This window comes from Dromaius novaehollandiae, chromosome 20 (genome assembly GCF_036370855.1).
Source record: "Dromaius novaehollandiae isolate bDroNov1 chromosome 20, bDroNov1.hap1, whole genome shotgun sequence".
In the NCBI taxonomy this organism is placed as follows: Eukaryota; Metazoa; Chordata; class Aves; order Casuariiformes; family Dromaiidae; genus Dromaius; species Dromaius novaehollandiae.
In genome coordinates, this window is record NC_088117.1 from 3043575 (window position 1) to 3070965 (window position 27391).

At 44.6% G+C, this 27391-nt stretch overlaps 1 protein-coding gene across 7 annotated transcripts; it reads right to left on the bottom strand.

The window, feature by feature from the left end:
- Positions 1-27386, bottom strand: SLC31A1 (solute carrier family 31 member 1). Of its 7 annotated transcripts, none has more exons than XM_064523611.1 (6): positions 27257-27321; positions 9965-10148; positions 7803-7964; positions 5301-5373; positions 4732-4900; positions 1-4072 (listed from the first exon to the last, which is right to left on the bottom strand). In XM_064523611.1, the coding sequence occupies exons 2-6, from the start codon at positions 9989-9991 to the stop codon at positions 3871-3873; spliced, it is 633 nt and encodes a 210-aa protein (XP_064379681.1). In that variant the 5' UTR covers positions 9992-10148; positions 27257-27321; the 3' UTR covers positions 1-3870. The 7 variants fall into 7 exon arrangements, with proteins under 7 accessions (XP_064379681.1, XP_064379682.1, XP_025969592.2 ...); XM_064523612.1 differs by lacking the exon at positions 27257-27321 and adding an exon at positions 12008-12192; XM_026113807.2 differs by lacking the exon at positions 9965-10148 and having other exon boundaries at positions 27257-27386.
- Positions 27387-27391: the final 5 nt, after the last annotated feature.

The following is a 27391-nucleotide window of genomic DNA, read 5'->3' on the forward strand; positions in this document are numbered from 1 at the left end:
TAAAATGCAATCTATTTTATTGGCTAATTATTTACAGGGGATTCTTGATATTCACAGTAACATTAGACAAGTTACCTCCACAAAGAACAAGAGTAAAAACAAAAGTGATGGTCCACTGTAAACAAAACTACATGTCCTGCTGGATCTGTTGGGACTGGCTTCAGATCAACTGAAAAGGCATTCGGGGGAAAAAAAACAAAAGCCAGTCAATGAACACAGCCTGGGTATTTTGTGCACTTCTTACAAGATGATAATCCAGAGGCACAGTCAGAGAAGACAGACACAGGACATCACACTCTAAGCTTGCTACATAGGTGTCCACGCATGAATTAATTTCCTCAAGTATAGTTATCATTAGAGTCCTCACCTCCCTCCAAGCACTACTTAATGCAAGCCTAGTGCTAACATCAGGACAACCTCAAATACGGCCAGCAGAAAGGCTGGGACTGCAGCAAAAGCAGTCAGTAGAAGTTATCATCAGGGAGGCCAAGTTTTGCTCAGAGCCTGGCAAAGCGAACTGCAACGTGGGCCAAGAACACAGCAGCCTGGGGCATGTGGTGGACCAGAGGGAGGCTGTGACACAGGGAGGTAGGTGGCTTCTCTGGATTGTCAACAATTAACAAAGCAAGCACGGCCAAAGCTCACAGGGAGACAGGGACTAGAGACATCCCTTTTTCCATTGTACCTCACTATTTCAGCAAGCTCAGAAGCACAGAGGACACAGCCCTCCACTAGGTGCCAAGGGAGCACAGCTACAGACAGCTGTGAAGAAACACAGTCCCTATTGCAGAGACCTTTTTCTTTAAGAATGCCATCTTCTCTCCTCAACCATCTTCTCTTCAGACCTTCCCTTGGGCCCTTCTCCCCAGACCCCAGCCTGGACTCCCATTTCTAACTCCGGTACTGCCAGACGTTCAAAAGATTGTTCTTACAGGCTGCTCTAAGTTGTTGGGGCACAGGCTAGGAACTTCGGAGTCTTCTGCCCAGTTTCCTGCTCCCTAAGTGACCACTGCTAAGTCAGTGTCACTTCCCTCTCTGCACCCCGCAAGTTGTGTGCTCTCTTCTGTATGAGTGTGAGAAGGGGGATGAACCCTTTGAGTGCTGAGATGCTCATCCACATTGGTAAAAACAATTTGGAGAGACTAGATGCTGCATCTAGGATGAGGCAGAAAAGCTAATGAATGAAGTGAGTTTATATCGGAAGAGCCACTATTGCATAATCCCCAAGTCATCCATCTCTGACACAGAGGTAAGTCTGGTCACTTGAATACAAAAGCAAAGATGGCCAAAAAGCTCCAGTGGCAGCAGGAAGATCAGGCCAAGCACAGGTTTTATTTTAGAGGAAAATCTAGCAAGTCTAGAGGTATATGAAGTTATTAGTGTCAGCATATGAAGCCATTAGTGACTACACCCTGTAATCAGGCATCCCTATAATGGTAACAGCTTCAGTTTGTTCAAGAGAAACCAGTCGGAGCATGTCTCAGCTCCAAACTCCTTCAGAGGTTAAGTCTCTGCAGTGTAAAGCTTTCAAAACATAAACAAGCAACTTCAGCAGTTAACTGCTTCTAGTTTCTCTAACAAGCATTAAGATTTCCTCCCAGCTCTCACATAGGGACTGGAAGAGCCCCATTTTCCTCTCTCGCAACAAAACATGAGTGTTTAGAGAGTACAGAGGATTTTTACCTTTGTGACAGATGTAGAGAGAGGGCATCAGTCTAGAGATGTCCTTCTGTAGTCTGTTGCGGACCCCAGACTACTACATGTGTCTTTCTGTAGTGTTACAGACTCCCTTTGAAGACCAGACTGGGGAATAGCTTTTCCTACCTCTTTTGTCAGGAGGTGGCCAGAATCTTTCCATGAAAGTAGCCTACTTTCATTCAGATGTGGATTTGCTACAGAAATAAGCTCTTTAGAAACCTGAACTTGATTTTAATTCATCTTTTTTTTTCCTGTATTTGCACTGCCAAAAGAAAACAAGATGTCCAAATAAATGCCTGGCATCATCTACAGGAAGGTTGACCTTAGATGGTGCAATACAGGATCCTGGCAAGTGGCCTGGCAGTAGCAATAACAGATTTCCTATTGCTTTTCAAAGACGGTGGTAGGTTGAGAATGGGCTTAGTAGTAGTAGTAGCACCAACACATTGAAGAACTCACATACACAGGGATAGGCCTTGTCCTTTAATGCTTACAGGCTAAAGAAACATAACTCCCCTTCACAAGCACCAGCTTTCCTTACATGGCTGCTAACAGCGCAACGAGTAGCAACTTCAGAGCAAAAACTGCTACTGTATGTGGCCGGATACTTTCACTTCAAAAGGATTCCCTGTCCACAGGACACATCCCAGTCATCAGTCCCAGTCCAAAAGTGATGCCTATTTTTCAGTGGCCTTCTGCAAATCCCACTGTCTTCCCTTTCAGCCATTTACAGTCACGAAGAAGACATCTTGGGCAGAGGGAAGGCTCCAGCTTTGCACCACACTCTAACAGCACGGCATTCCCTACAACAGGAAGCAGTTTAATAACGAAGTGCCAAACCAAAACTGTTCCCTAGAAAACTCGAAGTGTTTTCTGGGCAACACCCCTCCTGGAAGCTATCCTTTTTTGCCTGTTAAATCTGCAGAGCTCACAGCCCTGAATGGGAAGATTTTCTACTGAGCTACTACACCTTTCCACCACTGGCACCGACAACTCTTGCACCTACAAGCTAGCAAGGTCACAGCATGATTATTAAGACAAAGAGGAGTCACTTGGGTCACAATTATTTTTTTTAAATCAGCCCAAGCTGCTCCAAATTTCACCTGAGGAGAAACAGATTAAAGGCTGCTTTCTTCTCTTCCACAAATCTCCCCTTCACAGGAATGTGGTTGTTTTATTTCCTTCATCTCAATCAAGGAATGCCCTCTTCAGACATTTTAACCTCTAGCGGCACAAAAATACTATTTAGGTCCTGTCTCTTTTGCAGAATGAGTTTTAGTAAACTGAAGTCTAGCTCTAGATCCATCCAGGTCTAATTTAACATGAAGTCAATGTGGATTCAATGGTTTATTTAAAATCTTTTTTGCCCTATAGATATGCATTGTCCTGCACCTACTCAGTACATTTCCATGATCAGGAAGTGAAAGCAGCCACACTGAAATGTTAGCACTTAAAGCTGAATAATGCTGCTGGATACATCAGAAGCCTAACAACACTCATCGTACTCTGATGGGCTTGGAGGACCAACCCTCCAGACTCCCAGAAGCACAGGACTCACGTACTCATGTCAGGATGCTCGCTTGCCAGGACAGACCTGAGCCTGTCTCATGTGCAGCACCAAGTCTTCCCCAGCAGCTGCATCTTGTGGAACTCTGTTCTCAGAACTGAATTAGAAGGCGCCATTGGCCCCAAAAGCCACAACGCCAGGGATTTCTCCCCTGGCATTACGTACACATTAAAAAAAAATTAAAATAGCCATTTGCACACATAGGCTCCATTGGCAACTTTGATCTTTACCTACTGTTCATAAAACCCTCACAGATAAGCATTTACAATTTAAAAATAAAATGTTTTTTTTTTTAAAAAAAAAAAAAGAAAAACCTCTATATTTCTGTCAGCCAACTAATTTCAATCACGGCATAATCTAAGAATAAAGCAAATACTAGCCAAGAATGGCTACCATGGGATCCTCAAGAGTCAGCCCAGCTGCCAGCCTGCAGCCTGAGGGAGCAGCGTACCCCAGCTCCTCACATCCCTACAACCCAGCTAGGAACCTGTGGTGAACTTGGATTGATTATATTGTTTCTCTTTCAGCTTAGGAATGATCCAGTCCTCATGACGGCTGCATTTCAAGAGAGCAGAGGTGGAAAGGCTCCTGGGCAGCATCCAGTATTAATGGCAGTGCTCAGTGATATCCACAACAACTGCCTTTTTCCAGCTGAAGAAGAAATAACCCATCCCTGCCCCTGCTGCCACAGCTATGCAGAGGTAGCCATTGTACGTCATGAAGATCAGCATAAGGAAGTAGCTGACCACGACTTGGATGATGTGCAGTACAGTCTGCAGGAGGTGAGGAAAGCTCAGCATCTGCTGTCTGAGAACACAAAAAGCAGAGAACAGTCAGCATCCATGAGACACAGAAGGGAAAATGCAGAGAAAACTTAGTCCATTAGCTGATAGGATGCCAAGGTGGGCATGAAATATGAGGGGATAAAGAAGGCTGAAGGTGCGTAGCCTTTTGCATGCATTTGTCACTTAAAACTATGGTTTTCCCGACAAAGCTGATTGATACAAAGGAAATATGGTGCTCACTGGGAGGACAAAACTGTTTAGCTGAGGAAAAGATTTCTGCAAGTTTATCTTACTCTGTTCAGCAAGCAAGGAGACTTGTTTTGCAAGCAGGGACTTTGACTAGCTAGTCACAGAAGGATCCTCAGTATTTTCCATCAGCGTTGCTGGATATCCCCACCCAAATTCTATTCCTGGGAACTCCCCAAATGTGTTCTCTACCTCTCTGGAAAAAGCGAGCTCGTTTAACACTTTGCTGCTTTCCCTCTTTTCTTCCCCATCCTAAGGAGTAGCCAAGTAATTCAAGCACAGACATCAGAATCCTCCAGGGTCAAGTAATGCCCATGTCTGGAGTTAATAAACTTTGCAGAGAGTTATACTGTCTGCATAAAGTTTCTTCTGTTCCACTTTTTGCCCTTCGCAGCTGCTGAAGAGACTTGTCTTAGAAGAAAGGGAAATTCTTACCCAACAGTTTTATGCGTCTCCATCAAGATGGTGCCATTTGGACCTGGCACTGGCATAGAGTTGTAGCGAATGCTGACCTGGGATTTACGGAGCAGACACTCTCGGGCAATCTTTAGGCCTTCATAAAACATGGCTAGGAAGAAGACAGCCACAAAGGCACCAGCCATTTCTGACAAAAGAGGAAAACTTATTGAATCTGTGCAACATAAGATGAAACATGTCAGAAGAGACACCTTGTAATTCAACAACTATGTCACACTTCACGGGCTATAGCTGGGTACTGTATGCACACTTACACAGACGTAAATGTGAATTTAACACTTACGCAAATTGGAATTGAGTCCATGAAGTGAAACCAACAATTGTTTTTGCTAATAAGACCACTCAAACTCTGGAACTACATGAACATCTTCCCTTTTCTTTCACTCCACAGATCCGATGTAAAAACAGGTTAACCACACTGCGCCTGGATATTTTTGCCATAAATAGCCTTATAGAGCAGGGTAATTCCAGCAGTGTTCATCATTTGCAAGCCTTTTGTTTGGATTGGACAAGACAGTTATACTAACCTCCAGGAGTATTGATTGTAAGTCCGGAAAACAGCAGCGGCACGTTCTCATAGCTGAAGTGGAAAGTCATTGCCTGCCAAGACAAAGAACATCAAGATGAACCTCAACAGCTCATTCTCAGATGGAGTTTACAAGATTTAGAGAAGGCTGCTTTATTATGGTAAGAATTTAAAGTAAAATTGTTTCAGTTGGTCACCAGATAGACTCAAAGAAACTCTTCAGCAAACAGACACAAGCTAGGCATGGCTCAGGATGCTCCAATTTCCAGTACTGGTGGGCAGCTCTTCTAGGCAGTGCCCCTGGGCAGAAGGCACTTTCTGCAAGTACCTGCTATGGAGAAGTGCCTTCTCCTTGCTTTCGAGCTCTTTTTCTCCCCAGCACCAGCAGTAGTCAGAAATGTCTCCATGGATCTCATCCCCTGCCATCCCATGACTACTTATGGGCTGGGGTACTGGGGCACTTTCTTCTCTCCCCCAAACCTCATCTGAGCTCACACAGACATGGGTTTGTATAGCTGAATCCTCTGGCCCTATCCTGCACTGTGCCAGCAGACTACTGTCTCCTTATAGAATTTCCTAATATTCTGTGGGAAAAGGAGAGTCCTGAATACAACAACTAAGTATTATTGCAGGACCAGAGCTTTACCTGGGTGACAGTAAGGGGTCCTGGACCTGCACAGTGAATGCTGTGGGAAGGGGAGACATCAAGGATCTCAGGCAATCTGGTTAATCCATCCAGGTAAATACACTGCAGTTGTTTAGTATGTCTTCAGCACAGTTACTTACAATGTCTTTACATGTAAAGTACTCGGTTAGCTAGAGAAACTTCTGTTTGAACTTCTCTGATTGTTTTATTAGGGTTTTTTTTTCTGAAGATCAGAGTTATGAGTAATTTCAGCATCCATAAGAATCAGCAGACATTCATTAGCCCCAGTCTAGAAGTGACTATAAAACATCTTTAGAGAGAACATCCATTTCTTTAATGAATTCTTTACATTTAAAACAGAGACCCCACAAACCAAAGGTCTAGTGACAAAGACCCCCAAAACTATTATCTAGCTCCATTAACTTGAGCTGAAACAGCAGTTGTTACTTGATGCAGGTGAGGAATGCGGGATATTCATACATTAAGATGTGTCCAGTCTATTATCCGACATACTGTACTTTTTTCCTTTCTTCCCTGACATTTAGAGGTGCACTGTTAATTCAAAATCTTGTGCACTTTATCACAGCTTTCAACTGCAGGGTAAGGCAGGGTCCTGTAATTATCCCATCGAAGACAAGAGCACTTGACATTTGTAAAGAAGGGGCATTTACATGGAAAGGAACAGATCAGAGAACGTCAATACTTAACAGTTAGGTTATACGAAGACCTTCATGAGGAGATCTTAAAACTCTTCTAGAGGCACGGCCAGTGAAAATAGTGGGCTGCAAGTTCCAACAGCACCACCGGGCTCTGCGCTGGGCCATGTTCACAAAGGGCAAGGATGCTCTAATCCTCTCCTCTCCCACCTTGATACTGCTTCCAATGAAAGTAAAGCATTACATTTTGCTTCCTTTCTGGGGGCATGTGCCTGGCAGGCAAACTTTAACTGAAGCTTTGCAAAATATACTCCTGAGTACATTCTCGTTTTAAATTGAAACACACACTCTCTCCCCTCCCTTCAACGTTTAAAAATAAAGAGTTATGTTTTAATAATCTGAAACTCTCTCCAAAGTATTTAGAAAAGGGAGAAAAAGCTGAAAAAGTCATTCCTAGAACTGACTATGCACAATGACACAGATCCTATAGTTGGATCCATGGAAACTCTGGCCAGCATCTCTACAAAGCTTCAGTGGTGCCAGTAAGCACAAGTCTGAACTCATTCAAATCAAAGTCGCCTAGAACAGCAGGACGCAAGACCAACACACCCTGAATGCCAACATGTCAAAGAGCCCAGCAGCACTTTGCTTCCCAAACCCAATGCGTACTAATTAAGTTCAGGAGCAAGGCACAGAGGTTGCTTGCCTGCAGGTCAGCACAATCCATCCATTACAGTGCGCATTCCTCTCAACACCAGTTAAGGCTTTTGCTAACAGCACAAAAAAAATCCAGCCATCTCCTTTTCTTGCAGGAAAATTCCTCTCATTCTGTAGCTTAAATGAATGCTGAGTAGCTACGACAGCAAGTGGCTCATAAAAGCCTTCCAGAAATGCTCACTTTGCATGTCTGCGTTTAGTTTGCTAGAGCACAGACACCAGGCAGGCTGCTAGGAAGGTTTTTACAAGGAAAGACCATTTTGCCATAAGACTCCTCACTCTGGACCATATTTCATGTTGCATATTGCCTTGTGCCACTCTTTGACATCGGAAGAGCCAAGGAGATGGGTTTTAACAAGATCAATGCATGCCTTCCAAAGCTAAGTTTGATTTCCAATTCTGACAGGTACTGTCTTCGAGATGACAAGTTGCTCTGAACCACAGACAAGGAAAAGCTCTGGTTAATGCTGACTTCTCCACTTACCATCATCATCATCCCAGTTCCATGACTATGTTCCAGGGCTGCTGTAGAGTGGTGATGTTCAGGAGGATGTGAAGTTGGCAACGTGGAGCTGTTCATCATGTGGTGATCAAGAGACATCTTTCCTACTGAGTGATTCAAAAAGGCACGTAGAAAAGTGGGACCCTGGAAAAACAAAGAAAAAAATTTATAGGAAGCACTTTCTAAAGAGAAGATGGTTTCTCTACTGCTACTACAAGAGAAAACACTACACCACCAAGATACTGTCTGAGAACTACTGCCCACGAATAACCGTCTGGCGCATCCTCACTGTCCTGCACTCCGACTACACAGAACACAGCAAAGCGAGCAAGCGAATTTAAAGAAGGTGTATCCCTCTAAGCTTTACGTTATCATATTGCTGCAACACCCTAAACATTCCCAGTAGCGCACAGGGACAAGTGCTCAGCATAAAGGAACATTTCTTATCTGTGAGAGGGGGAAAAAAAACCAGATCTCTTCTCAAACACAGTCATCCAAGAGGCAAAAATATCTCAAGCCCCATTTTAAATTGCATATACAAAAGGATCAGATTACAATATTTCTCTTAATTGACAGTCATGCATTTTATTGGGAACATGTTTAACAAAGAAATCATGTTAGATGGTACAACAGCTATTACCAGGCAAAGGTCTGCAACAGCCACAGGCAATTCAGTCTCATTTCCACAAGCTTTACATTGTCACATCTCTCCTCTAATCACATTACGCACAATAAGAGAAACGCTCAAAAAGCTGCAGGTCTAAACCCTTAATCTAGTTAAAGCAAATCAGCTGTGTCTGGACACATGACATTAAAAATAAAAATACGCCTAGTGGTTAGATGTGGTCGTGACTTCTGCACTCTTCTAACCCCACTACAACTTGGGATGGGACCAGTGAGAATTTCTGACATGAAATGGAAGATCAACAGGTGGGAACAGCAACAGCAAAGAAGAAAACCTGGGAATATCAGTCAGTTCTGGAATGACAGTATGCTTCGGCATGGCAGAGCCAGGCAAAGGCAACCCTAGCATAGACAAGGTGAGATACCACTGAAGATCAGTAAGTACCGACACTGCTGCACTAAACCTCGTCTGGAATATTGTGTACCCTCCCAGTCTAATCCAGTGCTCAGGTACAATCAAGTGAAACCAGAACAAGTATGGAAGACAGTGTTCTTGCGAGGAAGAGAACAGACACTTTAGCCTATTAAAATAAAAAAGTGAGACAAGACATATTTGCATAAATCCTCAGGAGAGTTTGTAAAGGAGAGAAAAGAGCTTTTTAAACTAAAAGACAGTTTTGTATTTGAACAGATAGGTATGAACACATTTAGACTGGAAATCAGAAGTGAAAAACTGAAACAGCAGGTTTTTTCTGAAAAAAACTGAAACAGCAAACATCCAGTGGTGGAACTGGTTCTGTTTGTGACAGTGACGTTATGACAGAGCTGTGCAGGAATCACAGGTGGCCCACGACATGACTGTCAGTGTGTCCTTGCAGAGCACTAGTGACAGGAGGTGATCTCAAAAGGCTCTGAAATTAAATTTGAAATTAAATTAAATTAAACTACCAAGAGCACTGAGAAAAGTTAAAGCTTTGGGAGAGATACAAAACAGTCAGTGGTGCTGGGGAAGAATGCAAGAGAAAGAACTCATGTTCCTTGCAAACACTGAAATTAATAATGCAAATAAGAACCTGTATGCACTCAAGGCAGCTGGTAAAAACTATAGCAGCAATTTACAGCTCAGGTATTTTCTGTGTTAACTCTGTGCAGATAACATTCATAACAAATCTCAAGTTCTCACAAGTGGCTGCATGGGGATAGGCAGGGTCTTTACGCAGGCTACGCCTGAGGCTCACCTATGTAGCTCCTTTCCAGCCCACTGTATTAGTGCTCCAGCCCCAAATTCAGCCCCCTACTACAGTTTCATAACATTGAAAGACATTTTATAAAATCCTGAAAGGGAGGGGGGATTAAGTAGCATATGAGGAAATAACCTAGACTGAGACATTTCAGCTGTCTTGCGTGTTACTGAAGCTAATCAACACGTGGATAAATTTTTGTTCAAAAATAGATCATTGCCAGTGAAATACCCCAGTGCAATGAGTCTCCGAGTTACAACTTAGCAGCTCCCTCCCTACCTGTGACTTGGGGTAAGAAGACAACATCCAGGGCAGCAGCAACAGCAGATTAATGGATATGCAATATTTTGAACATGCAAATCTCTGGTTTGTTTTTGCTGACTCTAAGAGACAAGCTGACTGTCATGGAACTGTGTTCATCAGGAAGAAAAGGGCACTGTTCTCAACCAGTCTCACTCTATATCTGGAGAGAAAAAACACACACAAGTTTCTATTTATAGCAAATTCTCTAAATAGGTTTAGTCTTGTATAAACCAGCACGGCAGCAGCAGGTATTTTTGTCTGAATGGGTGACTTGATCTCTCGATTGCTGCCCACTCCATGTGTTTGCACAGTGAGAAAGAGACTTTGCAGTGGATTCCTGAGCAAGCCGTGGGCAGGGGAGTGGGAACCGACAGCGGCTGGAGCAGGCTCAGGTACTTCGGCACATTCCCACATGTGGAAGTTCGCAAACCTCCTGGTGCACCTGCCTCGTTGCTGCACTGCTGCTAGGGACGCACACATGGAGGATTTTTTGCTCTCTACAGCAACCTACCACATATGGAAACAAACAGGGTGGGACAGGACAGAGGAATGAAGAAATTCTCCCTCCAGGGCGCATTTCTTACCCTCTCTGCGCTGTTATCCCAGGTCAGAAGACCACAGCCTCCATTTTACAACCCCTCAACTTCTTAAGGAAAACAGCAAGAATCAGAGCACACACGTGGAATTTCTCTGACTTTAAGCCACCACCTGGGAGCAGGGCTGAGCTCAGTGCACAGGCAGGATCTGCACACATACAGGTCCTAGCTCTCCTCTGCAATGCCGCCTCGGCAGCTCAGCAAGCGAGGCTGGTTCAGGAGGATCATGGAAACGCGTAGCCAGGAGCAGGATCTGACAACAGCAAACTGTTAGCTCAAGTTCGGTGTCAAAACTCACTTTCACCCTCAGTCAGCATTTCTCCTACGCTGCCACGTCTCACGCATAGAGGGAAGCAACATTAACAACTCCAGGGCACGGAAAAGGGGAGGAAATATAGCCACCTTGTGCTAGCGCACAGCAGAAGCCATGGGGAACGGAGCTGGACGCGGGGCCACAACATACGCAAGCAGCTTTCCCAAGCAGGTCTCAGCCGTGAGACAATTGCTGTTATATACCTCTACAGTAGTTTCCCAAACTGTCCTGGCTCTGTTCTGGAAGAACAGGAGAAACAGCCCAGATTACTGCCACTTCACATATTTAAATCACAGAGTTGCACTCTTCTGTGGGAAACGGCCTTTCAGACACGCAGTGAGATACACCTTCTCACGCAGAAACGCAGGACACGCAGAAACGCAGGACACGCAGAAACCGGGCAGACCAGGGGAAGGATCTGCCAAGCTCCCAGAAAGTCCTTCCCAAGCCAGCTCGGTCCGAAAGTCGGTACATGAACACAGCTTCCTTAGAGCCGCGTTCAAAAGCGACGAACCCACTTTCCAAATCGGAGGTTTAACAGGATTAACAACAGCGTCCTAAATGAATGCCTGTTGGAGCAGCAAAAAACAGCTCGCTTCCCTTCGAAACAGGGCTCATACTCTTTCACATGCCAGTGCGGAAAAGCAAGCAACAAAACCAGTTCCACTGCCTCTGCCAGAAGAGCCAGAGCCTTACAGAGCACCTCTCCGGTTTCCCGTATACCGGTTACTTGCTCGGGAGACACCGCTCGCCGGAGCGGCACGGCACTCCTGCACTGAAGCCTCCAGGCTTTTGTCTCAACCCAGCTGAGCGACTTGCCTAGAGTCTCTCCAGCAAGGTTTTTGCCAGCAAGAACAGAATCTGGGAGTCCCTGTCTTCTCCTGACTAAGAATCAAAAAATATCTGGGTGTAAGATTTACGGAGAATTAACATGAAAGCTCCTGAGAGAAATCCAAGAGGGAAAAATGAAAAGCAGCAAGTTTGAAAGGCAAAGATTTCTTGCTTGCACGTCACGTACATCTCAGTCTCGCATGACACAAAGGAATGCTATGTACAAAGCACATGAGCAACGGAAAAAAGGCAACCCAAAGTTATCAGTGCTCTACTTACAGCAGTCCAGCTGGCAGACTGTGGGTGTTACACTGGCTCCTAGCTTGTGGTCTCAAGCCCAATCCTTTTCTAAAAAGTGCTGTAAACGGAGGTGGGAGGGGAAGAAGGGAGTCTGCAGACACTACAGCACTGTTCACTGGCTCTAACTGTGGTCTGCACTGAATAGTTTGAGCTAGTCATCATGAGATTTAAGTGCTGCTTCTAGTTTATTCAATTTCCTGGCAACCTTGTTGGCTTTAACTGCTTCCTTTCCAAATCTGTGGACCTGCTGCTACAATTCCAGGATCCTAGTCTTAGCCCCAGATCAACTTAAAGGCACAGGTGAGGGAAAGACGTACTCTACTTGTTCATATTGCAAGAGTATCTAGCAACGCTATAGGCATACCCTAAAGATACTGAGAACAGGCGGATCGTTCTTCGCTGACGTAATATAGCGTGCTTTACAGATATACATTGCTGTTCTCCAAAGGCAATCCTCCCCTCCGAGCTTCAGCAATCCCAGGCTGGAGCTCGGACACAAAAGGAGGGGCAGCACCGTGCCCACACTCACTGCACAGCTGTGTTTGACCTACGCACCTCCTAATTGCAGCCCTCTGTTCCTGCAGAAGGGACTCCTAGTGCTATATTAAGAATTTAGGCTACGTTTGCAAGGTGGTACCAGAAAGGTGTGGTTTGGCTGCATCACCACCTCAGAGTCCCAACCATGAGCCTCCCCCTGAAGTTCAAGGCTTCCTAAAAGCTCGACACGCTAGCAGGAGTTCGGGTAAGAAGCAAGACAGACAAGGAAACGGCTCAGGAGACGCGCCCTGATACAGTTTGAAGGATAGGTTGTGGGTCAGCATTAATTTGTACTTTCTGGATTTTCCCCATGACGAGAGAAGCTTGCGACTCAAATCAACACAGACCAGTGGAGTCAAGCAGAAAGACGCACGTTGTGTGGCAGAGGGCACATCTCCCTTCCTCTGCCTGTAAGCACAAGATACACAGCCAAGCTATTTACACAGACGGCTTTTCAGAAGCTTTTTAAAGGAAGGAGAACGTTAGCAGAGGAGACAGTCAAGCTAGTAGCATGTGGAGACCAGCTCCTCAACAGCTCTCATGCACAATACAAATGGAGGAATAGAAATTTAAAAGTAAGCTATAGGGCTGTTCTATTTCAGTGAGGGAGGGAAGCCATGCAGGAAAACTGGATGCTCCATCATCACCTCCAGCAAGGATCCCGGGCTGGCACCGTTACAGCACAGCCACAGGTTGTGAAGATGAGAGCAGAGAACAAGGCAGCTCAAAACGTTCCTCTGTTAATTAATCATGCCCAAGACTAACAATATCAGCCCATGTTGAGTTAAACCCTTTCTTAGGGCCACCCTGACAAACCCATTGGTTAGACACAGGATATGGAGAGAGAGACAGTGCCTTCTACCACCGTATCGGAGGTTTTGGGGTGGACGATCACAGCAGAAGTCAGTTCAGGTTCTCCACAGAGCAGCTAGATCACGTGGCTGGAGCTGAGAGCTGTGCTCTGCGAGTACATGCCCCTTCTTCCATGCCTGGGGAACTCCGGGGGGAAAACCACAAGGGAACCCTGCCAAACGCAGTCGTTTTGTTGGCCTTGTTTTCCCACACTTCTACTGAGCTGCAAACCTCCATCCTCCAGGGCTCCCAGCTGCACCCTTTTTGCTCATTTTTCTTTTCAAGTGCTTATTTTTCTTTCCCACATGCCTCACTGGTACCAATACGTGTTTGTTCCTTTCACTGTAGAGCTGTTCTGGCCCCAAGAGACAGAGGCTGCACCCTCCTCATGTAACTGCAGCATTAAACTCCTGGACACAGCAAAAAAGAGTCCAATTTCAGACTGTGGATCCCAGGTGAAGTGCTGGCTCACACAGGCTTCCGGGAGTTGCACAACATTATTAGGCAGCTCAGAGCAGTTATATATATTAGTCAACTTTTTCTTTTAATTAAAATTAAGACTAAAGAAGCTGATGAGATATCAGCACTGCTGCCCTTTGTGTTGAACCAAGGCAATACTCGGCTATGCAGTTTAGGTAAAACTGGCCGTATTCACTTTACATGATCCCTGTTACTGGAGGAGGAGCTGGAGCTCTTCCTCTTAACATGGTTACAATCACGTCCCCTTCACGGAGTTTATTTTCATAGCAAACTTGTCTGGTCACCTTCTGTTCGAGACCCTGCTTGATCTGCTTCCCCACAAGGGGAGGGTCATTCCTAATCTTCCAGTTTATGCAGACTCCTCAGGAAATCTCAAAATCTTTGAACAAGAAAAAAAAAATTAACTAAGGACAGACTGTTCTTTGCAGGACAATGCACTGAACTTTATGAAGCAGAGCATCACGCCAGCCAATTTCTTTACCAACAGGCCCGCTGAAGTGGAAGGCAGCAAAAAACAATCCTGCATAGCAATAAAACCTTTGTGACTGTAAGACTGACAAGATCAGAGGAAAGACTTGAGAAATGCTGGCAAGAGATGCATACAGGTGGAGAAAATTACGGTGAGTTAGGCAGGCTGAGCAGCAAATGCACTCCCCTCCAGACAACCCTTCTGCTCAGCCGTACTGAAATTACAGAAGGAGGTAGCAAAGCAGTAAATGAAGCGGCGTGCTCCTGAGCAGCATGGCAAAACTGAGAAATTGCTGATAAATGCTTTCCTGGCTGTAACTAGCTTCTACTAGAGAAGTCCGGCATTTCCAGAGCAGGCTGAAGCACCTGGGATGCACGCAGAGCCTTTCACCTAGCTTGGGTCCAAGCTCCAGCGGCTCCTCCGCTTGTGCTGGCCACCTCTCAAACCTCGCACCACCAGAGCAGGTAAGTTTACTCCACAACGATCACATCCACCTTTAGCAAGATGCAATAGAATCAAAGGCATCACTCCTTGTTCCATGTCTTTTTCTCCTAAAATCTAGGCCAGCAGTGGCGGAGGGGAACACAACCGTAAACCAGCCCAGGAAACGGCAAGAAGTCCCTCCACTTAAAAGGAAATCAAGGACACCTTCTCACAGAGACTAGTGAAGATTAAGTTTTCGTTTGACAGAAGAACTGCAATGTTAGAGAAGGATCCACGTCTCGCACTGTTGCGACACATCTCAGGTCACCACCTGCACATGCTCCCCAAGATACAGACACAAGAGGATAAAGGCATCTCTCCCTCACAGCAGTAGCAGCAGGCTGCTTCTTACTGCCACGTATCCTGTGCTAAAAATGAAACTGTTTCTGAAGGTGCACAATAGGCTTTGGGGCTCAGAATACAGCAGTGGGTACATCCGACCAGACCATCTTCATGCAAATGCAAAAATGATGTAGCCCTGGCACTGGGACAAATCCAAATCCATAGGAAGGTCATGGCAGTAGGAAAGACACTGGAATTGATTTTGGCAGCTCCTGTGGAGCACCACAGGATACAGGCTTGCAAAACACGACCTGGCACTTGCCTTGTGTACAGGTGCTGGTTTTGCAGACAGTGCTGAGTACACATCTGCCACAACAAGTTGGCTCAAGGGAGTTATTTCTGGATGGTGGACAGATGTGGAAAGCTGCCATAGGCTGAAGATGGTTGGTGATGGTTGTGCATGCATGGCTCTCATCCACACGAAGGACAGCCAGGCAGGATACAGGGGATAAGTTTTGGAGAAACAGGTATTAGAAACAATGTGAACTGAAGTACTCTAGTACTCCAGCACTAACCAACTACCATCCCAAAAACCACAAGTGCTTTCAACCTGAGTATTCCCAAATTAACTCAGTGTCTCCAGTGGGACAATTGCTAAGGCAGGACTTTCAAAGGCTCTGAGCACACACCACTCAGCCTTCTTTGCCTGGGGTTGTCAAAGGGACTATTGCAAACTGAGCAAATCAAAAGTGCGGTTCAGGGAACAAAGCGTAGCTCACTTGGCCTGGAGCCACCCACCCACTGATCAGAAGCAGAAGGCCAGCAACAGACAGGCCAACTCCAAGTTGTTTTTCACGGCTAACAAACCCCAACAAGCATTTTAGTCACCACTCAGAAAAGGTGAGATGCCACATCAGCACATGGTGCAATTTAAGTGACAAATGTGGTACCAATTAAAAGACAAATTAGAAGCTCTTCATACATCTCACAGTTTGCCTGTTCATTTCTCAGTGCCACAAAACAATTCCCTTTCTTTCACATTGCTATTCCAGCTCTAACAAAGTAGCACCCACCCTCAGCCATCTCTTCTCATTGGACACACAGAGCAAGAAAGTGCAAGCACCGTATCAGGTGTCAAAGCCAGAGCAGACTAACTCTGTGGCAGGACCGTGACTTTTGCACCTGGAAGGAGTGATTTGCCATTGCGAGCTCAGTTCAATCTCATCATGAGCTCCTCACGAGCACAGTTTCTTCCCTTTTGTACACGTGCAGTATGTCTCCCCTCCCTGTCCTCATTCCTTTATTTCTTCCTTCACTGTCCTTGTGTGTTCCTCATGTGCTCTGCAGTTTATTCCCCTGCTTCCCATCAAGGTGGATGAAGCAGCTGCCACCCTGACACCCAAGAGCAGCAGAAGTTTCTGGAGAGCAGAAGAATTGAGGCCCCCCAGAACATGCAAGACCTGAGAAGAGATTCAGATTCTCGCAGCTCCTGAAGCACAGAAGGTGCCATATAAAAGCTGTCTCTCATACTCATCTGGAGAGAAAAGCATGGGCTCAGAGATGCCAAAACTGACAGAGAATGACACATTACGATTTCTTCATAAAACAGCTAGACTAAAGGGCTCCTGAGAAAGCACATTAGACACCAAAACTCTTTCTAGTCGACAACAACATGAATTCAGAGCTAGTACTAACAAGTTTCCACTAAAGGCAATTCCCAAGAGGCATCTACAGACCCACCTCTTCAGCACTCCTTGTGCATCTCAAAGACTTTTGAAGCAATTATCCTGAGACCTGCGGTCTGGCAGGCCAGTTTATCCTAGCCTCATCTCTCTTCTTCACACCATCAAGGGTATGAAACAGTAATGTGGTAATAAGTCCCCATCTCACAAAATATCCAGTATTCAGCATCCAGGAAGCAGAAACCAGAAGGCCTCCCATTTCTCCCAGGGATTCTGCTTTATTTAAGCATAGATAAGGTCGAGTGGCTTAAATCACAGTGGCTTAATAGGCCTTATTTGGATGCCAGAATAGTTGAGTACGATCTTCTTGCTGTGCAAAGCTTGCACAGCGTTCAGCTGGAAGTCACCGCTGAGGACCCCTGTGCTCAAACCCCCTGCCGAGCGCTCACTTGTCAGCTGGAGGAAGTTGCCTAGCCCTTGTTGGAACAGGAGACAGAAAAGAAGTGCCACATGACCAATATTTTCCAAGATTACGTAACTTCTTGAATAAATAGATACTTCCTTATCCTTGGCTTTAGTTTCTGCAGAGACATTACACAGCTGAGCACAGGAATGGCGACCAGTGAGATGTGATCCATATGGCTAGAGAGTAAGAAACATCCTGCTGCTTCATCTTATGCTGGTGAACTGAAACGGGACAGAGCCCAAAGCCTTCTGATACTGTTTAAAATATTTTTAATCTAAAAATCAGTATTTGGAACCTTATCCAGCACAACATAATAGAAAACTGCTGTTGCCTCAGAAAACCCAGGTCTAGTGAAAAAGTTAGCATTCAATTTCTCTAGTTATTTTATATGCCCACATCAAAGACTACTTCTAGTATGATTTCTCCTACCTACAACTGACTATTTTAAGATTCAAATCTTCCCTGCATAAAACTTCTCCACACAAAATTTTCCATCATGCTCACAAATTCAGCATCCAGATTCCTGCAGGTTCACACCACCTGGAGCATTGGTATGTATAAAACAGCCAACTTGTGTCACACCAAAAGGGTTTCTCTGTCCAAAGGTTTAGGAATTACATTACTTTTTTGTGACCATTCAGTGGCCATATGAAGAATCCATAGAGACCACAGGGATTGTGTAGATACATTAGGATGTGAGACAAGATACTGCCTGCAAGTTGATTATCTGATAGACTGTTAGCCCATCACAGGACCAGAGAGCATCTCCATATTATACCACGTGGTCTGCTGAAGTGAAAAGGACACGCACCACTGATGGAGGGTATAAACAGCTTTGACCAGATTTCTGTAAAATGGCACCTTCTAGCCTTAAAGTCTGTAAGATTGTAAAATAATCTCAGGAGACACAAAATGAAACTAGGAGTCAGCAAATGCATTTCCAAGTTAGCAAGCAAAAGTTTCTTCAACTGTAAAAAAGGCAATGTGACTCAATGGGCTCTAAAAGAGCATTAGCTGGCCTTAAATACTGGTGCAAGATTACAAATATTACCTAGCCAGACCATAAATACCTTTGTCCCATGTAGATAAAACTAAGGCAGAGGGTAATAGATTGGATGGTGTCAGTTTATTACAGGCCTCATAAAAGGGAGCCAAAGGTCCATCAACACTGAGCCTCTTCACTTCCTCGGCCTCACTGTTCCAAACGTCACTTCAGGAGAACCTGCAGGTAGAATTTGCAGCCAGCATCCTATAACCACCTACGCACAACAACTATCTACATAGCTTGTTATTCGGTACATGTCAGGGACCTATCAGTGCCTGCAGAGATGATGAGGAGCTGCTGTGTGCTCTGGAGAGCAAGGCCATCATTTATGGATCTGTATCCAGATGCAGTAGTTGAAATTAAAAGCTCCCGTTCTTGAACATTTCATCCTGGGAATCCTATGGTAGGAAAAAAATCTTCCCTCCAGTGAATTCAGGCAATGCCTTAAGGCACTGCAGTGCAGTAGTACCCAGGCTAGTTTTAAGTAAACAGACCAGCAGCTGACAACAACCTAGCCACAGAAACAAACGTGTACACATGGAAAATTAGCTTCTCATTCCTCTGGCTGTTTGTCTGCTTTCCCTGCCGGATACAAAAGATTCTTTCACCATGGAGGGAAAGCTAACCCCAATCCTGGAGATCTCCATCATCTTCACCTGCATGTTCCCTCCTTCGGCAAACTGCCCACGTCACACCAAATCAAACAGCTATGTGAAGCTGCTCTCCCCAAATTCACAGTGTTGACTAACAGAATCCTCCTACTGTTCAGGAGCCTGCAGAAACTGAAGCATGTCCAGTCAGCATACAGTAAGTTTTTTCCTGTTCTTAATCATTATACATGGACTTAGCCCAGAAAGGGACAACATCCATGCAACAAGACATTTCCAGTTGCTTCTCCGGTATGTTTTGAGAATACAGACAAGAAAAAAAACATCCTCCAGAAGTCCTTGTTAATTAAATTTTAGGAACCCATTCCACACACATGATACGCAGACATGCTGATTTAAGCCATTCATATGCGTTCTTCCATCTCCAGCGCTGTCACACACTCATTACATAACAGGGAAACACCTTCACTGCACATTAACATCCACCACCTGCAAAAGCTTCCTTGAACAACCCTAGAAGGGCATTTCACTCAAATTTCTCCTCCCTCTCTTTTCATATTTAAGTAGTCGGTTGTCTACAGTTACTCTTCAAATGCCGCCCATGCTCTGGGGGAGAGGCAGCAGTCATTTTAAAGTGGCCTCTCAAGCTTTCACCTTTCCTGGAGCTGTCATGCTCCAGCCTCTGCCAGACACTGCAGCAATAGCCACGTTGTTGATGTCAGGGCATAAGGAAATACGCTGGGATTTCCAATCCTATTGTGGTGAGTCAGGGTCACTTTTTAAACCTAGGCTTTTCACTAAAGACCTAATAGTTCATTCCTATGCAAGACAGACTTTTAGAAAAATATTTAGTTTTCCTTATTTAAAGAAGTGTAACGATTGCCTTTGAATTCCACTTTGCGTCACCATCTAACTGTGACTCTCAAAAAAAAAGCTTCGTCTACCACAGCCAAGAATCAAATTCTTCCGTGCTTCCACTGGTCAAAACACCTGTTGTTTTGAGAAGCCTGAAGCCGTTTCTGAGCAAAATACAAGGTAGAATATATGTCAACATCAGCAAAATCCATTCTACGGTGTTTTCAATTAAGCCCAGGATGTCGATCTCTGTTTCAGCAGATGGTTAAAACCAAAATATACATCTCCAAAGGCACTCTCCTACTCTTCCTCTCTGATCTAGGATAACAGCAGAAGGATAGAACACATGACATGCAAATAGCTTCCAGGTAGACATCCAAATGCTCATAAGAGTTAGGAGAACAAATTCATAGCCCTAGTCCATAGAACAGGACACCTCTGTATTTCCACTTCTCAAGATGCAAAAATACAATCCCACTCCACTCTTTGCCAACTCAGCAAGGTAAAATTTCTCCTGAGATATCAAGAATAGGGAAAGGGCAGTCAAATCAAGCCATTCTCTGAGAGGGAACTTGCCTTTGGAAGAGTCAAGTAGCCTTGGGCTCATGATACTCTTCTGACAGGACTGCCTCTAGGGCACGGAAAGTTGGAACAAACAGCGATCAACAAGCTTTTGATACTAGCTCTGAGTGATAATAATCCACTTTGACAAAAAGCCTTAAACACTGCCTTTTTCATTTAGCTTTCAAACATGTAGACTGACACAGAGCTGTTAAACCAAAGCCAAAAAGATTCATAGCTAAAAAAGCTGAGTACTTACTATTCCAGAGGCAGGTTTTCCATCTACTGCCTCCAGGAGAGCAGTCTCCCGAAAATAGGCTACAATCCTGAGATGGATCACAGCTTCTAAACTTTCAGATAATGCTGACAAGCACAACCCTTATCATTATCTATATCAACGGCTAATAATTAACTACTACTCAGATTTAACTATGATCACTTTTCTCCGCTTTAAGCCTGTTTATTACCCAACCCTCAGCCTACTTCAAGCCAGATCCATTACTTGCAATACGGTCAGTGGGAACTATTCATATTTAGCTTCTCTTAGCTGTGCAGAACAGGCAAAAGGGCTGAAAGCAGCAGGGATTTCATCTACATTCTGCTCTGGGTAAAACCATCTCTCACAAAATATTGACAATCCCTATTGTTACAGCCAAAGATATCATGAGACCCAAGATAAATATTTACTGATTGGCGCATGCGGCCCACTGAAGGCATAAGCCAACCATGTTAGGCCTGATCCTAGGACAAGAACAAGGACTGGGATGCTCATATAAGACTCCACATACCATCTTAAGTTAGTCCCGAGTTTTTCTCATGAGATTGGTGCAAAAATGCAAAGAGATTTTGTAACTCCTTGACCTCCTCAGACAGATTTAAGTGTGTTAGAGAGATGACTTTCAAACACATTACAAATCTGTCAGAGAAATTCAAGTGTTTTGTTTGGTTTTGCATATTGTAATGAAGTAAGTTTGGTTTCATTTAGTATCTACCCCATAAGGAAGAAATGTTAAGTTTTCAATGCTACAGTTAAGGATTTTTCATTTGGGGGTTTTGGGTTAAAAAAAAAAAAAAAGAAAAAAAAAAAAAAAAAGGATCAGAAGCTGATGTCAGCAATTGCCATGGAAGAAAAAAAGGAAGGAAAAGTACAAGGAGTGTAGCTATACTGCGCTGTGCAATACAAACACCCTCATCATAGGGACAGCGGTTTCAAGCAAGATCAACTGCAAGAGCTGCATGAAAAGTAATCAACTGGCAAGTGGTGCCAAAGTACTACTGTTGAGGTATGCCGAAGAGTTTTACTTCAGGAATTCAGAGAATTAAGGAAAGTCATGCTACTGCCTGAAGCTTTTCTAAACTATTAAATGTCACCTAAGAACCAAAACAGTCAGAATAAAGAGTATTAGCCTTGACTATCCAATCAGCAGGATATATTATAGCTAAGGACACTACTCTGTGTTTATGCCCTGCATCAAGAAAAAGGCAGCACAAAAATGGCTTTACAAGTGCAACCGAGCATGGAACAGGAACACAAGGGCAGCTACAGAACTCCCAGCTACCTTTCATTTACACTGCCTGGGCTTCAGTTTGACAGTGCCTGTAACACATTTCCCCAGCAACTTGCAGTCTCACCAGACACCACCTTAAACATTATCTCACAAGCGTATAATGAATCTTAAAGTCTTATCCCAAGTTAATGAAGGGCACCAAAGCCAATGCTAACTTGAGTTGTATAAAGCTTTCCTGGCAGAAAACCCAGAATTCATGACTCAGTCTCCTGTTAAACCCATTAGACCAGGAGCACACCACTCAGATAAACTGGTGGACCATAAAAAAGGCAAAGGAGAAAAACAGAGCAACGCTGTAAGCTGTATTTAACTTCCATAACGTTCCAAGGGTGGGTGTGTTGCTCAGGAGCTTGCGCTTCTACTTCCTTCATCACTTTGATGTTCAAGGGTTGACTTACCATATCGGAAATGCACAGGGTATCTCGCTGCCCTCCCACAGAGCACTACACTGATGGCAGCCACTGCTGTCGCTTCCTGAGGGCTGGAGGAGAATGAACAGAGATAGCCTGCCTGCTGGGATCGCTTGCTTTGAGTCTGCTGGGCGTTTGTTAGTATTTTTCCTTCCCAAGCAAAGGATGCAAGTTCGAAAACGCAGTCAAGCTGTGACAAGACTTTGTCAAATCTCCTTAGTACAATGCCTTTCGGGGTAGGAGAAGTCCACTGAGCTGGTAACTGATTAATCAGACCACTGGCACTCAGCAGAGCCTGTGTCCAGAGGCACCGTGGAGGAACCCAGCTAGGAGCTGCAGGGTGCTGCTGAGGTGCACGCCGCGCTGAGGCCAGGCACCCAACACACACCGAGATGACCAAGACCTGCTCGGATTTTCCCATTTGAAAGAAATTAGACAAGCAGCAGGTTGGCTCACAGGGACAACCATCTTTATAAAGAGGCTGAAGAAGCCATATACCATGGGGATCTTTCAAAGAGCTGCTTTTCCAAGTTTAAAAGCAGCAGGCTGGTTGGCAGGCTAACAAGCATTAGCTTGCAAGAGCAGGAAATGCACCTGAAGGTAGCCTCAGAAGTACTTTATAATTCTACAAATCCAAGTCCAATTAGATTATCTGTAACATGAAAAAAAAGCCTGAAAGTGAACTTCTCACACAGATATCCCTTGCCTCAAGAAGAGAAACTTGAAAAGTCTTAAAAAAGAAAGAGAAGGGGAAAAAAAAGGCAAGACTGTCAAGCTTTCTCTTCTGTAGGTCAACCAAAGGATCAGGTAAATATATCACAAAGCGCATACTCCAAGCTCATGTATCCTAATCAGAGAAATGACATTTGAATCTTTAATTAACTAATGAGCATGTGTGGGAAAAGGCGGCTTTATTAAAGTTAAGCAGCTCTCAGGAAGTCACAGAAGAGAGTTTGGTTCACTTGCTTTCAGTTTTACTGCAGAATAGCTGTATTCTTTGCCTGTTTTCTCACAGCTTCTCAGGCTTGATGCTAGGATGTGCTGACCATCCTATGAGAGCAGAAGATGCTGAATCACTTATAATTGGGGCTGCAATCCAAATCTACATTGGTCCGGTATATTAATTTCGATAAATATTACAGTGAACCAATTATATGCATGTAGAGCTTTTTAAAATAGATTATAAACAACCTTCACATCCATGGTACAACAACAACTGCAAGATTTTCTAATATAACAACGGAACTCAGTGAAAGTACATAAAGAAAAGAAAATCTAAAAATATTTTCCATATCATCAATTGTTCTAGCTGGCAATCAGAGTCACTCAAGTACCACTGGAAATGGATAGGACTCTTGCAGCTTTTAACTGGAGAGAGGGAAGAAAAGACATGCTGTGAAACTTGATTTAGGAAGATGGCATCAAATATTGGGTAAACAGACAAGGAAAAAGCCAAAAAAGAGATATTTCATCATAGCCCTCCACATCTAGATTGGCTTCTAAATCAGAAAGGTCAATTTCTAGGACCAGTGAATGAAAGACTTTAGAAAGTCGATTTGTAATGCAGAAAAATAGAAGTTTAATTTGTTTATGATAACTAGTTCCATCATTCTCTGCATTAGCAGATTCCAGCTTTCAGCTGAGTAAGAGGTTAATGAAAAAATCATTGGTCTCAAGTCCCTGAGACCTGAGATTGGGAACTTTTCCAGAAAATGAGATTGAAACAACACACGATGGAGTAGTTTAACTAAGACTGGATTTTCCAGAGAAAAGCAATGTAGACTAGATTAAGTCTTTTTCATCCTTCCCTAAGAACACAATTGCCAAGACTCACAGTGATCTCCTGGCAAATTTCTGGAGAAGTTCACACAGGCAGCATATTTCAGCTCAACTTCAGAAAATTCTGATGCAGGCTGCTAACCTTCAAGGTGACCTTCAGTCAAGTAGGGAGAATGCAGGTCTGTAGACACATGAAATCTTCCTTTTGGGCAGAGGGTCCTTACCACAAATACGGAAGCCAGAAAAGAAAGGAAAAAAATGTCCAATTCTAGTTCAAAGAAAAAGTTTTGTCTCCTCTCTGACGAAACACCTGATTGGAAAAAAAAGAAAAAGGAAGCTGCTTCTGGCCCTGACTCAGAACTCACTGTGTGAATATGGTGGTCTGTCCTTCTCGTCACTGCAGAGGTCAAAGCAATAAGCCTTAGGCAGAGATACTGACGGGTAGGGTCATTTTTATAAAAGAGGGTTACAGATACTTAGCAGAGATCTTCTCATCTATTCGTACTACAGGAGTGTTAAAGATTAGCATTTTCAATGCCTTCCCTTTTCAAGCATGAAGCTTCTTTCTGGGGGTGGGGTGTCTCACTTTGCCAAAGCTTGAAGTTGCGATGTAAAAGGGGAAGGGAGAAAAGAATTCTCCCAAACTTCTTTTCTAATCAGAAAAAAAAAAAAGAAAGAAAAGAAAAAAAGAGCTCCTTATCTTCCCACCACTGCAAGTCAGAATAAGGGGCAGGGACTATACCTTTAAAGCAAAAAAGTAAACAGGCAAAAATGACTTGAAAGGCTTATTTAATTCCCAAGTCTTCACTGCAGCCTGCAGAAATTATTCTAATTCTCAATCGAGTTAAAAAGCTGCTCTAGCTTAGAAGTCTGATAGGAAAAAAAAACAATTCCCTGGGACTTCCAATAAGCAACAAAACCTCATTAGAAAGCAGTTGCACAAAGTTTCTCAGATCTCAAGACAAAGTTGGATTGGAAGCTACAACTCCTGGTAGTTTTATTCTTTTCAATCTTTTTTTTTTTTGAGGGTGGGAAGGGGGAGCAGAGGAAGAAGAAAAGACTTGTTTGATCTGAACATCTTTGTGTTCATTACAGAAAGCATCATTTTAATTTTGTGTCATGCGGAAGGGCAATCACAGACAGCTTCACATAGGCATCCGTGCTGTTATGAAGCCAATGTGCATTTACACAGCAACATTCACACGTCATTTCCAGTACCCCTCTTTTTAAAGAAAAGGGGGAAAAGTAATGTAAAGCTTACAGAAAATCTCAGACGATATTACATCGTAAGTTATATAAATTGGAACAATTAAATTGAATGTTAACTTACCCTGTAAGACCACATATTTTTATTCATGAAGAATAATGCAAAAGCTTCATTTACTTCAGGCTCAAGCAGAGGCAGGTTAGGATCAAACAGAGTAAAAGTTAATTTAATGGATACTTGTGAATAGAGTTAATCCACCCTTGCATCACATGCTATTAATCACTCTGAAGCTTAGCATATGAGCACAAAGAGGAAAAATAAGTCTGTGATTGTGAACTCACGTGGAGCCACATGCCCAGTGCAAACTCAGCTGCAGAAAGGAGCTATGAACAAAGATTAAATAGAAGGATGAGAAGTGCTTAAAGACGAGGCTTAGGTACCACGCTTGCCTTAGTTCTGCAGTACATGTCTCTACCAGCTGCCCTCCCCCACTTCACAGAAACTAAGACTTGCCAGTGCTTGAATCCTAGTGTTTGAAAAGCACATCAGACTCTCAGTTAAGAGGTTGTTCACAGGATAGCATTTCAGGTACAATCAGTGATTCCTATGTTTTAGCTTCCAGCATTATAAATTACAAACCCTAAATTAAAAAAAAAAAAAAAAAGAAAAGAAAGAAAAAAAGTTGGGTAACAGTTTCAATTGTACCTAACAAGATGTGTGCTCCTAAGTCATTTGAAAACTAAATTTCAGTGAATCACTAGGACTTAGCCACTTAGGCCTTCACTGTTTAAAAAAATACATCATGACTGCCAAATTGACAAAAATACTACACTGGAAGCAAGGAAACAAATTATCTCTTTGCCTAAGGGACACAGGCACCGTGTCTCCTATTTAAAGTTCATGTCCACCAGCCATAGCAAGGAAGGACAATCTGCTTCCACTAGGATTTTATATCAGATCATTGCATAAGATAACTATCGTGGCGATTATTATCAAAATAATAATCATACATTCTGCAACAAAAAAGCCCCTTAGTGCTTCCCCTAATTCTTTCCCTTTAGAGCTGAAATCACTGAGATCCAAACTATGCTATGCTCCCCTCCCCATCAAACCCCCAAATTATTGCAGGCACAATACAATACACCTGGTAACTTCACACTCAGCCTTCAACATCCCCAAATTCGCTATCCTTACGAGCTTCCAACCAACCAGAAAAAACACCCAGCACTGAAGGCGGGAAATTATTCAATCCATACTGCTATTTTGTCGCTCCCTCGCATTTGGTCGTCCTTCGACATCGCGCAGCTCCGCAGTCCCTGCCAAGCCAAGCAGCGGGCCTCCCTAAACACCTACAGACACCAGCTTTGCAAGGGGAAAACGAACGAATGAGACCTTTTTTATTTTTCTTTCCTCCGAGCTGCCAGGGAAAGGGGGGAAACTGCCTGGACCGGAGCCAGCGGAACCTTTTTAAAACCAAGAAAACACTTTGAATGCAAAAAACTAAGTGTTTCGCACGCCGCTGGCCTCGGTAGCCTCCCAGCGTGCAACCCGAACCCGGGGCACAGCCGCGTGTCCGCGCGCCCTCAGCCCTCGGGACTCGAAGCCCTTCAGCGCTTCCCGCCGTTGCCACCGAGATGCCCGAGAAAAGCTGCTGGGCTCCAGCTGGGCCAAACCGCACCGTTCCCCCACCGACACCCGCCGGCCCCGCCGCCCCAGGGCGCGGGAGCAGCCGCCGCCTCAGAGAGCGGCGCGCGCGGGGCCTGCGGCGCCCCCGGCCCGCGTTGGCTCCGCTGCCGCACGGGCTCGCTCCGCACGGCGCCCCGCGGGGCCCGGCGCTAGCGGGCCGCCGCCGCCGCCTCACGAAAGGGCGAGACCCCCCACACACACACACACATCCCCACCCCGTCAGGCTGCCGGGGGGCCCCGGCCCCTCACGTCACTCACCGCGCGACCGGCACGAGGACGCGGCTCTCCGCCCCGCGAGCCCCCGCCGCAGGCCCCGCCCCCGCCTTCTCCGCTCGGCCCCGCCCTCCAGGGCGGCTTTTCCCCAGCCCGCCGCCCCATTGGCTGCGCGCTAGC

Excerpts from the sequence above, each read along its gene's own strand:
- SLC31A1 (XM_026113807.2), bottom strand. The coding sequence starts at position 27,376 with ATGGGGCGGCGGGCTGGGGAAAAGCCGCCCTGGAGGGCGGGGCCGAGC. Across the intron at positions 4,901-5,300 it reads TACAATCAATACTCCTGGAG|AAATGGCTGGTGCCTTTGTG; the intron begins GTTAGTATAACT and ends CTCTTTTGTCAG. Across the intron at positions 4,073-4,731 it reads GAGACGCATAAAACTGTTGG|ACAGCAGATGCTGAGCTTTC; the intron begins GTAAGAATTTCC and ends TTGTGTTCTCAG.